General features: G+C 40.7%; 3 protein-coding genes across 3 annotated transcripts in view; 2 read left to right on the plus strand and 1 right to left on the minus strand.

The window, feature by feature from the left end:
- The window catches only part of dis3 (DIS3 exosome endoribonuclease and 3'-5' exoribonuclease), a 7448-nt gene extending 2079 nt beyond the window's left edge, over positions 1-5369 (plus strand). The window contains exons 6-21 of the mRNA XM_035663934.1: positions 237-398; positions 610-723; positions 875-1012; positions 1183-1329; positions 1469-1585; positions 1671-1772; positions 2084-2148; positions 2326-2410; positions 2614-2741; positions 2918-3004; positions 3131-3287; positions 3539-3753; positions 3962-4130; positions 4353-4511; positions 4613-4735; positions 4966-5369. Coding sequence (XP_035519827.1) covers positions 237-398; positions 610-723; positions 875-1012; positions 1183-1329; positions 1469-1585; positions 1671-1772; positions 2084-2148; positions 2326-2410; positions 2614-2741; positions 2918-3004; positions 3131-3287; positions 3539-3753; positions 3962-4130; positions 4353-4511; positions 4613-4735; positions 4966-5034 — 2037 coding nt within the window. The 3' untranslated portion in view covers positions 5035-5369. The remainder of the gene's footprint in view (positions 1-236; positions 399-609; positions 724-874; positions 1013-1182; positions 1330-1468; positions 1586-1670; positions 1773-2083; positions 2149-2325; positions 2411-2613; positions 2742-2917; positions 3005-3130; positions 3288-3538; positions 3754-3961; positions 4131-4352; positions 4512-4612; positions 4736-4965) is intronic.
- A 434-nt stretch (positions 5370-5803) lies between these two features.
- On the minus strand, positions 5804-10660 carry bora (bora aurora kinase A activator). Its single transcript, XM_035663698.1, has 12 exons — positions 10570-10660; positions 10098-10279; positions 9806-9912; positions 9559-9604; positions 9386-9464; positions 9193-9237; positions 9046-9102; positions 8671-8936; positions 7650-7812; positions 6987-7558; positions 6715-6855; positions 5804-6547 (listed from the first exon to the last, which is right to left on the minus strand). Exons 2-12 carry the CDS (start codon positions 10245-10247, stop codon positions 6527-6529), a joined length of 1647 nt encoding a protein of 548 aa, XP_035519591.1. The 5' UTR covers positions 10248-10279; positions 10570-10660; the 3' UTR covers positions 5804-6526.
- An 86-nt stretch (positions 10661-10746) lies between these two features.
- The window catches only part of mzt1 (mitotic spindle organizing protein 1), a 2463-nt gene continuing 1494 nt past the window's right edge, over positions 10747-11715 (plus strand). Inside the window, exons 1-2 of the mRNA XM_035664144.1 lie at positions 10747-11047; positions 11239-11384. Coding sequence (XP_035520037.1) covers positions 10996-11047; positions 11239-11384 — 198 coding nt within the window. The 5' untranslated portion in view covers positions 10747-10995. The remainder of the gene's footprint in view (positions 11048-11238; positions 11385-11715) is intronic.

The raw sequence follows: 11715 nt of genomic DNA on the forward strand, positions 1-11715 counted from the left end.
TGTGTGTGTGTGTGTACATTTCTCTATGAATGTACAATGCTTTAGGGTTTGAACAATTATACAAACTCTGGAATTAATGATCTTCCTGACCTCATCTGGATTTGAAAATGTGTGTGTTGTGTATTGAGATCTAAGTTTCCAGTTAGAGGAATTATTACAAGTTAACTAAGTGTCAGAAATAGTAAAGGTCCAGTATTTGTTAACAGTCCCGTACTGTCCCTTCGGCCCGCTGCCAGGTTCTCATTCAGGGTCTTCAGAACCTCAACAGAGCAGTGCACCAGGATGTGGTTGCCGTTCAGCTGTTGCCACGGAATCAGTGGGTGGCGCCCTCTGCAGTGGTGCTGCAGGATGAAGGCACAGCAAAGGACGATGATGCTGAAGAGGAGGAGGAGAAAGCGGTGAATTTGAATTTTTGATTAGATTGACTTTGTCTTTGCGTACAGGATGCATACAGGGTGTGTGTTGTTTCCCCTTTTATAGTCGAAATCAGATTCAACGGGGTATGTATTGGTGTGGATGAACACTATCCAGGTGCTGTGCTACACAAAAGATTTCACAGCTACAGCTCTTCAATCTTAATGACCTCCGTGTTCCTGTGTGTCTGAGCAGTTGAGGATATCGGCAGCTGAAGCAGCCAGGAAGCCCACAGGCAAAATAGTGGGAATCATCAAAAGGAGCTGGAGGCCATACTGTGGCATGCTCAATGCCTCCCAGATTAAAGAGGTACATCTCGACTGCTCTATTTCATTTTGCCTGGTTTGAAAATTTGAAGTCATCCTCAAATTTGACATGTGTTTTTACTTACATCTGTCTCTCACTCCCTCGTCTCTTACCCTCAGCACTCACCACCCCTTTTCTTTCGTTTTTCATTCAGTCAACACGCCATCTTTTCACCCCAGCAGACCGCCGTATCCCTCGCATTCGCATTGAAACACGTCAGTCATCCACACTGGCAGGCCAGAGGATCATGGTGGCCATTGATGGCTGGCCCAAACACTCCAGATATCCAAATGTGAGTTGGAACCTCCACAGAACTTGGATATCCTAGTATAAGGGGTTACATATCCACTTGCCAAAGTTTGACAGGAAATTGGATTGGTTTCTACATTTATATGACGCCACAATTCCTTAGCATTACATGTAATAATATGCACAAAAATCTTTTTTTCCCCTCTTTGTCAGGGTCACTTTGTGCGCAGTCTGGGAAGTGCAGGGGAGAAGGACACAGAGCAGCAAGTGCTGCTACTGGAGCATGACGTTCCCCACCAAGACTTCTCTCAGGCTGTGCTCAGTTTCCTTCCCAAGATGCCGTGGGCCATTACACCAGAGGTAAAAACAGCGTTTCTTGAGCTACACTGAGTAGTATTTTAGTTTTGCTGATCATTTATCAGTGGCTCTCTCAACCTATAATTGGAGAACACGTATGTGTAGGTCTGTGTATATGTTAATGTGGATGTGTGTGGTACAGGACATGGTGAAGAGAGAGGACCTGAGGCATCTGACGGTGTGCAGTGTGGATCCTCCAGGATGTACAGACATTGATGATGCCCTTCACTGTAGAGAGCTGGACAATGGAAACCTTGAGGTACACATATCGTACATTAACTATAAAGTAACAGTAGTAAGTTATTTGTGTCTATATTTCAGAGTATTTTATTTGCTTACTGTAGGTGGGCGTCCACATTGCTGATGTCAGTCACTTCATCAGACCTGGCAACGCTATGGACAAAGAGGCAGCGAACCGTGGCACCACTGTCTACTTGTGTGGCAAAGTAAGAAAAACACTCTCACTCTCATCCGAACAGCATCAGAACACGTCATCAACATTTCACAAGACTCCATAAACCCTTTGACTTATATTTGGAAAAGGTTGTTTGCTGTTAAGGTGAACAGAGAATGTCTCTTTCCTTTCCTTTCCTCTCTATTTTATTTCTGAATATATGCTGAAGTTGCCAAACACATTTGGTGACAGTATTGAATGTTTATTAAAATCAATTTAACGATTCAGGTTTTCTTGAAATTCTGGATATTGTGACATTTTTTGAATTTGATTACTTAACCTGGTTTATTTTGTTTCCATCAGAGGATAGATATGGTTCCTGAGCTGCTCAGCTCCAATCTTTGTTCTCTACGCTCCAATGTGGAAAGGTGAGGAGATAGCGATACATATATACACTAGCACTCACACAATAATCAATATCATCAATGCTCCTTCTTTTCCCAAAAGTGCAGTGAGTAAATTGATTATAGATTTTTGTCATTCCAGATGAGGTGAACTGAATGCAATGAAAATGCTTTCATTCTCTTTGTTTTGTTTTTTACCAGGATGGCTTTCTCGTGTATCTGGGAGATGAACGACAAGGCTGAAATTATAAAGACCCGGTTCACAAAAAGTGTCATTAACTCCAAGGTATTGTACGAACGTGTGATTTACAATGACAAAAATATACATTATCCTCAGTGTTTTGCAATGATGTGTAAATGCCCTGCAACTTATCCTACTACCACATGGTTTTATTATCTATTTGTAAGACACAAAGTTACAGGTCAAGATATTTATAACATGATTTTATAGCCTCCTTGTTTTCCCCTCTACCGTTCAATCTGGTTTAGGCATCTTTGACCTACGCTGAGGCCCAAATGAGGATTGATGACACCACCATGAATGACGATATCACTCAGAGTCTTCGAGGTCTCAACAAACTAGCCAAAATCCTCAAGAGGCAGAGGATAGAGAAAGGGTAAGGACTGGGAAACATGCATTCCATCCCAAAACTAAAGCAAGGAGTTATGAGATATTAGAACAGAATCAGGAGTGTTAGTTTAGTAGTTAATCATAACTCTTATAACTCCTATATATTTAAACTAACTGTATTTAACATGAATGGTGTTTTGTGCTGCATTTGATATCTTTCAGGGCGCTGACACTGTCATCCTTAGAGGTCCGTTTCCACATTGACAGTGAAACCCACGACCCCATTGACCTCCAAACCAAAGAACTCATGTAGGTAGAAGAAGCAGTATTCTGTAGAATCCTTTTTTAAACCCTTTTCTCCACAAAAAGCAATTTCTGTGTTTCTGTGTGTCATGCTGTGGGACACGTGTAATAAACCCATCTCTTGGTTATTAGGGAGACAAACTCCATGGTAGAGGAATTCATGTTGCTGGCCAATATTTCCGTTGCCCAGAAGATTTATGATGAATTTCCAGATTGTGCCATGCTGAGAAAACATCCAGCACCACCTCCATCTAACTACGACATCCTGCTCAAGGCTGCAAAGTCCAAGGTGAGTGCAAACAGGGTGGTTTTGCAGAAAAATTGCTTTGGTTTTCAAGTTATATGCTCGCTTCTTGAGCTAATTTAATTAGTTTGCTGTGGTATGAATGGCGGATGTTGTCCGTTAATTAGCAGTAGCTTTAGAATCACTGCAGTAGACTAATAAAGTACAAAAGCTGCCCTCCTTGATAAAAAATAACCAGGCTCATGATTCCTACTATAAATATATCTTAATGTGTCAACCTTTCCCTTTCTTGTCAGAATGTGGAGATCCACACAGATTCAGCCAAGGCACTGGCCGACTCCCTTGACGGGGCCAAAGTGGACGGCTTCCCGTACTTTAACACGCTACTGCGCATCTTGGCCACTCGCTGCATGATGCAAGCTGTCTATTTTTGTTCTGGCATGGACAGCGATTTCCACCACTACGGTCTTGCTTCACCCATTTATACACACTTCACATCACCTATTAGGAGGTATGAAAACAGATATTCTGCACATCTTGATTAAATATGTTGGTTTCTTAATAACAAAGAAATGTTTACAATTGACAAACTACCGCACCTCAGTTCTTTCTAACCTCCTTATGTCATCCATATTGTTCCCTTTTTCTCTCTTAAACCTCCACTTCCCCCCTTCTCCCCCTCCTCCCCCTCCACCCTGTTCATCTGCTCTACTACACAGGTATGCAGATATTATAGTACACCGCCTGCTGGCAGTGGCCATAGGAGCTGACAGCACCTACCCAGATTTGATGGACAAACATAAGCAATCGGCCCTTGCCAACAACCTCAACTACAGACATAAAATGTCTCAGTATGCACAGAGGGCATCTGTGGCCTTCCACACACAGGTAAACACATATGGACACACTGCTTTGATTTCAGTGAACTTAGACATAAAAAACCTATTGTGCTTAACCAGCATAATACAAGCTTTGACTGACCTAAAGTGAGAATCGGTATAATGTCCATTTATAACCCCATGCACCCTTGGTTTAAGTAAAAACAGACCCCATATGATACTGCTTATTCAATTCAAATTCATGCTTTTAAAACCAATTATCTCTTTCCAGTTGTTCTTCAAGAGCCGAGGCATACTGAACGAAGCGGGATATGTTCTGTTTGTGAGGAAGAACGCAATCATTGTACTCATTCCAAAGTTTGGTCTGGAGGGAACGGTCTTCTTTGACACCAAAGACAAGGCGGCCCCAAACCTTGTTTTTGATGAAGAGGTATAAACACTTTATTTTTTATAGATGATTCTATCAATACTGAGAAACTAATACCATCAGACGAGGGTGCTTAAAAGATCTCTTCTGTATGTGTGTTTTAGGGTCCCACTCTGAAGGTAGAGCAGCACACTTTCTGCATATTTGACAAGGTGAAGGTCACCATCAGCCTAGACGCCTCCAATATTCAGCACCAGAAGATCCGCATGGCTCTGATTGACCCTGTGGTAAGGAATGACTCCACTCAACATGGGGTTTGACTATCAAACAGCCCATGTTACTTAATTATGATGATCTATACATATTTAATTTTAGCCTAAGATATTTTTTTTCTCCTGTTTTGTGCTGCAACTAACAGTCTGCATTATTTAAGTTTGATTGAGAAAAGTTAACATTAGTCCTAATAGGAGAATGTGTTCAAAATTGCCAGCATTTTGTTTAATTGTCTTTATTTTAGATCCCTGGTGTGAGTGTTCCAGCCCCAGATGATGAACCACAGGCCAAGAAACCAAAACTGGACCGCTGACACAGAAAGCAGCATAGTATTTCACCTGAACCACCAGCTGATCTTCCAGATCAACAAATTGTAAAAGTCTATAAAATAACCAGTTTGGACCGGTTGATGCATTGACACAGTTAACTGTTATACTTTGAGCAAGTGTCCATTTTAGTAAATCTACCACAGTGAAGGTTCACTGCTCTAATCTCACATGCACCACTCTGCTCATTTTACATTACGTCAAACACTTGTTGGTACATAAGCATGGATAGGTGCAACAGACTGTCATATATGCTGTGTAACCAGTCAAATAACAGTGTAGTAGTTGACTCAATCATTAAAGTGTTTTTTTTTTTACTAATTTGGTTGTGTGTGTTTTGTAGGCGCAGCATGAATCATAATCTGTAAAATTACTTGTACAGAAAATTATTCGCAACACTGACAGAAACAAGTTATCTACAGCCTTGTTTGTCAACCCAAATTTAAATTTTTTTTTACAAAATGAATAGATTTAAATATTAATTCTACATTAAAGGATTTAATCTTATTAGACCAAAATTCTATAAATATGAAAAATTGTACTGTGTATCCCAAAAACAAGAATTGCCACAATACAATTACAAAGCGATAATGAATGTTTACTGAATTATTGGAAGCTTGATCCTGAATATTGTTTTAGTCTTAATTCTTGACCAAACTAGTCAAAAATACTGAAAACAGACATTGTAGAAACACCCAACTCAAAAATAAACGTCTTCCCAAGCCAGACAAAGAGTTCAACTTAATTTAATGTGACAATCCAGCCCATGCTTAAAGTATATCATAAAATGGTAAACAAATGGCTCAATCAGCTTTTAATTCACTAGTGGCATTATTCGGTGTCTTATTCCAGAATAAATATTCTAACAACCGAAATAATCCACAAGTAACCTGAATTTTCTTACTCATAAAAAAAAAGCTCATTTTAAAACATCATGATAAACGGTTTTATAAAAACATAAATACAGTACAAATCTGATGTCATTTGAAAGTCTATTAGGTCGATCATGTCAGCACCAAATAAATTGAAATGATGGCATTAGCATCAATACAGCATTCAAGGTTAATGTTGTGCAAGTTTAATACAGAATTGTCATTTTTTTTCTCCCCCCCTTATCGCACCAGTATACTGGCTCCAAAAGAGCTGCTGACTTTGAATTATAGCTTTTCAGCATCTTACAGTGGGACTTTGGGTTAGTCTTATCCCTTATAACCTGTGATAAAACATACTATGGTAGAGCATTTGCTTTAGTCAGGCAACTTGAACTTTAAACCTTAAAAAGGAACCAATAACCACTTGTGAAACCCCTCAGTTCTGTTCATACTTCATTTAAACATTTAACCCCATTCATCCTAACCAAATAGATTTGACATAAATGCTTCAAACATAGTGTAAACGTTTTGTATTTGATTGCAAAAAAAAAATCATCTTCAACTTCCACTGGAAGAGGTGTCCCTTTAAATTCATCAGTCAGATGGCTCAGTGGTGAGGATAAAATACCTGGAAAATAAAGCTTAGTTTTAGCGAGATGAAAAGGAAACTAAAAGAAACTTACATGGCCTTGCCGCATGCATAATACTGTCAGTAAGTGCTAATGCGAGTTTGTGACTTTTATCTAATATAATATATCCACAGCCCTGTATTTGTGTGTAAAGGGTTAACCGTACCTTTACTTTAGTGTTTCGAGTGACTTGGAAGGCTTCTTCTGCCAGGTTTGAACTGAAGGACTCTTTGCTGTAACAGTCTGAGCTGAGGCCATCTATAAGACTGGCAGTGCCTGCTGAGGTAGTGTTGTAACCGCTGTCCACCTGAACACGCACAAAAAAGCAGTCCGTTACTAATATTCCATTAGACAAACGTATCAATATGAAATGAATTAGTTCATTTAAGAGTAAGTTAAATACGAAGTGAAATAAAAATCGGTCAGCCTCACACAAACCTGCATGCTGGAATCGTAGCGTATGCTGCTTCCCTCTGCCAGAAGAGATAGAGAGCTTTCCGTTACCGACACGTTGCCCATACGAGAGCTGGTCAGCTGTCCCAAAGGCCCTCCACCTTCCTCCTCTTCATCCTCCAACCTTCCTTCTATCCCCGTCTCCTTGTCCTCCTCCATTTTCACAGGTTCCATAGGATCCAGGCTAACTCTCTCAGTGTCAGCAGGGTGAGTGTTGCGGGCCATGGGTGAGGATGGATCCAGCTCCATAGGGGGGAGAGAAGATGAGGAGGAGGAGGAGGAGGAGGAAGAGGACAGTGGTTCCTCAGTCTCCTGATTATCTTGGAGCCTGGGGTTGAGGATCGGGGAGATGAGAGGAGGGGAGGCCCAGCAGCGTACTCTGGGCCGGGGCTTGGGTCTGGCATTGTGCTGAGGCTCACTGTGACAGTGGAGCTGGTGCGGGGAGCAGCTACGAATGGGAGAGCAACCCTCGACATATGGGCTCTCATTGCACGAAGTGACATCTATGTCCAGGGCACCACCACTTGGAGTCAAATTCCTCGTCTGCTTCCTCTCAGCTAAAGAAAGATTTAGATTCAGTTTTGAAGAGAAACATCACCACAGTGTCTTTTATTAATTCTACTTCATTTTATAAAACAAATAGTTTACCTGAGCCTATGGGTGTGCATGCTGCATGTGCAACAATAGGAGAAATTGTGGGGGAGACGAGGCCCGCAGGAGACGACCTATCAGGGAACCTGGGACTGGTGATGCTGCCAAGGCTGCAGTCCCGGTAGCAGCCATGCTGGATGGGACTGGACGAGAACTGACCCTATAGTTAATACAATGCAAATACAGCATAAGTGTTCATTTAACTAATAATAAACAGTTCAATCCAAATACAAAAGAAAAACCCTGCAACTGAGTAAAAAATCACTTTGAGCAAAACTGTTAGTTGTGAGGTCATGTTACTGCTTTTGAGAAATGTACAGCACTCTAGGGATGAAAAGATTAGTTAACAGAGGATGGATTATGGATTCCAAGTAAAAACAACAAACATTTGCTAATTGCAGGTTCAAAAATATCCGGCACCGTTGCTAAATCGGTTGCTAATTTAAAAGATGCATTACACGCAAAAGGTGGCAAAAGTACACAAATTCTTTAGTCAAGCAGAAGTACTGATTCAACTTCTTTACTCAGGTAAAAGTACAGGCTCTGAAATGTACTCAAAGATCCTCTCTTGGTTTCTCTGAAGGACATTTCTACCGGCTGCTTATGTGCAAAGCTAACGAAAGTTACAAATAGTTTGTTTTTGTCATGTTAGGTCTGTCATGCTTTATATGCACCAGTCTTGATGTTGGGAATGTGTGCAATGATGCAAAAAATAATAATCAATAATTCCCCTCGAATACTAAAGTAACAAGCCTGTTTTGAAAATCTAAGAAGTATAAAAGAAAGATGTTTATCTAAAAATGTAGGGGGAAAAAGTAAGAAGTTGTCAGAGTAGAGTACAGATGAAAAACAACTTAAGTACAGTAACAGTCCACCTCTGATTAAATGGCATGCTCCAAGAGAAAAATATTACAAATGCACATTCCATAAAATAAAAAAATAAAAAAGATACATCCACACCAATTTTGACATACCAAGCGTATGGCAAAATAATCAACATTCGTATCCACACACTCACCGTAGAAGGAGTCGGAGCTACCACACCGCTGGACAAAGGGGAGGAAAATATAGAAGATATAGCTTCAATCCCTCCTACAGCGTCTTCTCCTTGGTTTAGAGAAGGCCTCTCCTGTCTGGCATGGCTTCTCTCTGGGCTTGGTGGGCTGGAGCTGTCAGAGCCGCTGTAACTGCCCTGGCCATCAAGGAAGAGTTTTCGTCTTAAGGAGGAGGAACTAAGACTCTCCTGCACAGCGGCACACGCTTCCTCATGGCGGTAATAATCCCCTAAGGAGAGGGAAGGAACAGACAGATAAAAATAGTTACTTGATGGTTAAATACTCCGTCATAACAACCTTCTCTGATTTGATTGTGCTGGCATTTATTCGAAGCTTACCTAGTACTTTCTCCAAATCAAAAGCCAAAGGTAACGAAAGATTTGTCTGACAAGCAACTGGAAAACAGGAGATCAAAAACAAATTAGTAGAAGGAAGACATAATATATATAACAATTTGTAAAAAGTAATTTCAAACACACACCAACCTGAGAGTTTTTCTGGCTCCTCTACAATCATTGCAGACATACAACCTACGTAAAGACACAACACAGTAACATGAACATTAGAATGCTTAAATAATGTATAAAACCAGAATACAACATTACATTTAAAAGGCAAATACAGGAGGGACTATAAAAGACTTGAAGGTGTTAAAAGGTAAACAATTAGAAAACTCACTTTTAGTATAGATCTGAGGGCCTTTACGGGTGTCTGGGGCTGCCCAGGGGGAAGGCACAATGGTTCCTTTGGTGAAAAACTTCATTGGGAGACAATTACAATCTATAAATCATCAATATATTAACTTCTATATCATTACACAACATAATTAGGTTTGAATTAGAATACCATACCTGCTCAATAGCATTCTGCCGCTTTTCCTCGATGTCAGAATCCATTCTAGATGTTTGATAAAAACATTTTTGTCACTTAAATTTCCCGCCGTCATTCATTTTCACTCTCACTAATACATCCAGATGGATAGTTAAGTAAAGCAGCACTATTACTTTGTTTTTACCCCCCTCAAGCAATTTCAGTGTCGTCACAATGTCATCCTTATTACCTACATATCTACTACAGAAACCGCATTTCAGTACATACCTTGTCTGGCTGAGGTAAAAAGACTGTCGCTGGATTTCCTCCGGGTCTATGTGTACAGGGAGGAGACTGGCCATTTCATCAATAGACCAGTTAAACTTGGGAGGAGTCTGGTGGAGAGACAGAGGAGGGGAAGTGAATTAAAGACAACATACACCCTTCAGTTGCACAATACTTGTGAGACATAATCAAGAATGTAAGCATTTGCAGTAAAAGATGTGCGTCTGTGAATGTGTCACCCAGTAGTATGTCCAGAAGATTTGAAGTGATAGGTGTGAGGTGTGTTCAAACTTACAGCTTTGCAAGGCTTGGACTTGAAGACGGATGGGCTTGGCACCAGGGCTTCACGGAGGTGGTGGTAGTCATTAGGACTTTCAAAGGGGTTTCTAATTGAAGGCCTGCCTGGAGTCTCTGGGGTGATCTGTACCTCAACCTGGTCCCCCATCGTTACTGACAACAACTAATACTCCAGTCAACCTAGAGGAAAAGAAAATGTCAGAAATACAATGGGCAATGAATGATCCACAAAAAAGACAGCCTTTGTTTGGTTATAAGGTGAATCTATGTTTTAGTTTGGTTTGTTAGCTACACTATCCCCCCTGTTACTATAGCGTTAACTTCGAAGGTAGCTATAAGCTGTAGAGGCAATTAGGTCACAGCGTTACGTTAAACGTTTCCTCCTGCCCTCTTTCTTAACCCTTTCCTTAAAAAAAAAACGAAAGGTACGTTTAAATATCACCTACATACATTTCGCTGTACATACTTACAGCTGTTATTGAGCCAGGACTTTGGACATACAGCTACAAGCAATGTTCATTGAAGAGTCAGCAAACAATCCGCAGTGAGAGGGTTCAAACGTTTATTTCAATTTCGTCCACAAGCCCGCTCAGCCAATAGAAATGTTGCAGGAAGTTCTTGGGAACCAATCAATGAGCTAACGAATGTCGTCACTTCCTCCTCCAGTTTCGTTAGGTAGCCTAGTTAGCATGCAGGTAGCTAGCTGCTAAAATAGTCCCTTAATTATTGTACATATGCAACTTTTGGGGGGTTCTTTTCTAATATGAGTACAAAACGTTTAAAGTCTGGTTGAACTGCTGTAATAACGTAATCTCGCATCGCGCCAGAGACCTCTTCAAGTGTTGTTTGTTAGCCACCTGCTAGCCAGCGTTGGCTAACTACACTCATTGAACACCATGGCAAGTGCAGCAAACGCAAACCTCAACGCAGTCCGGGAGACCATGGACGGTAAATATAACGCTGAGTGTATACAATGAACGTGACTTCAAATTCAGCTGCAAATAAGTTGGCCTTTTGCTTTTGCTAAGTCTTAGTTTGTTTGTAATCGCATTGCTAACAAATCGCACAGGACGTGCAACAGTCAAGTTTTGTAGAAATGAATCTAACTTGGTCATCTTGTCACCTTCTTCCTCCAACAGTGCTCCTGGAGATCTCCCGGTTACTGAACACTGGTTTGGACATGGAGTCTCTGTCCATATGTGTGAGACTGTGTGAGCAGGGCATCAACCCAGAGGCATTGTCTGCTGTCATCAAAGAACTGCGGAAAGCTTCTGAATCCCTGAAGGTACAGAGACAGGCTCCCAAAGAGCTTACTATCATATTATTGAAGAGACTGTGTCTGCAGGTAGTGTAGGTCATGTTGAAGTCTCAGTCCCATTTACCAACATTCATAACTGCTGATCTGTCAGGTGAATTACTAGACCTCAATGTGCTGTCTCTACAGGTGTCACACTGTCTAACCAGCTGTCCAAAAACATTCAAGTGGCATTGATAGAAAACTAACAACAGCAGAAAACACTCATACTTTAAAAGCTGTAACCAGTGCGCTGGTTTTATTGGATTAATTACTTGTATAATAATAATATTAAATATTATTATAAATAAATATATATATA

Source organism: Morone saxatilis, unplaced genomic scaffold (assembly GCF_004916995.1).
Source record: "Morone saxatilis isolate NCDOM2014 unplaced genomic scaffold, NCSU_SB_2.0 Contig19, whole genome shotgun sequence".
NCBI classification, from domain to species: Eukaryota; Metazoa; Chordata; class Actinopteri; family Moronidae; genus Morone; species Morone saxatilis.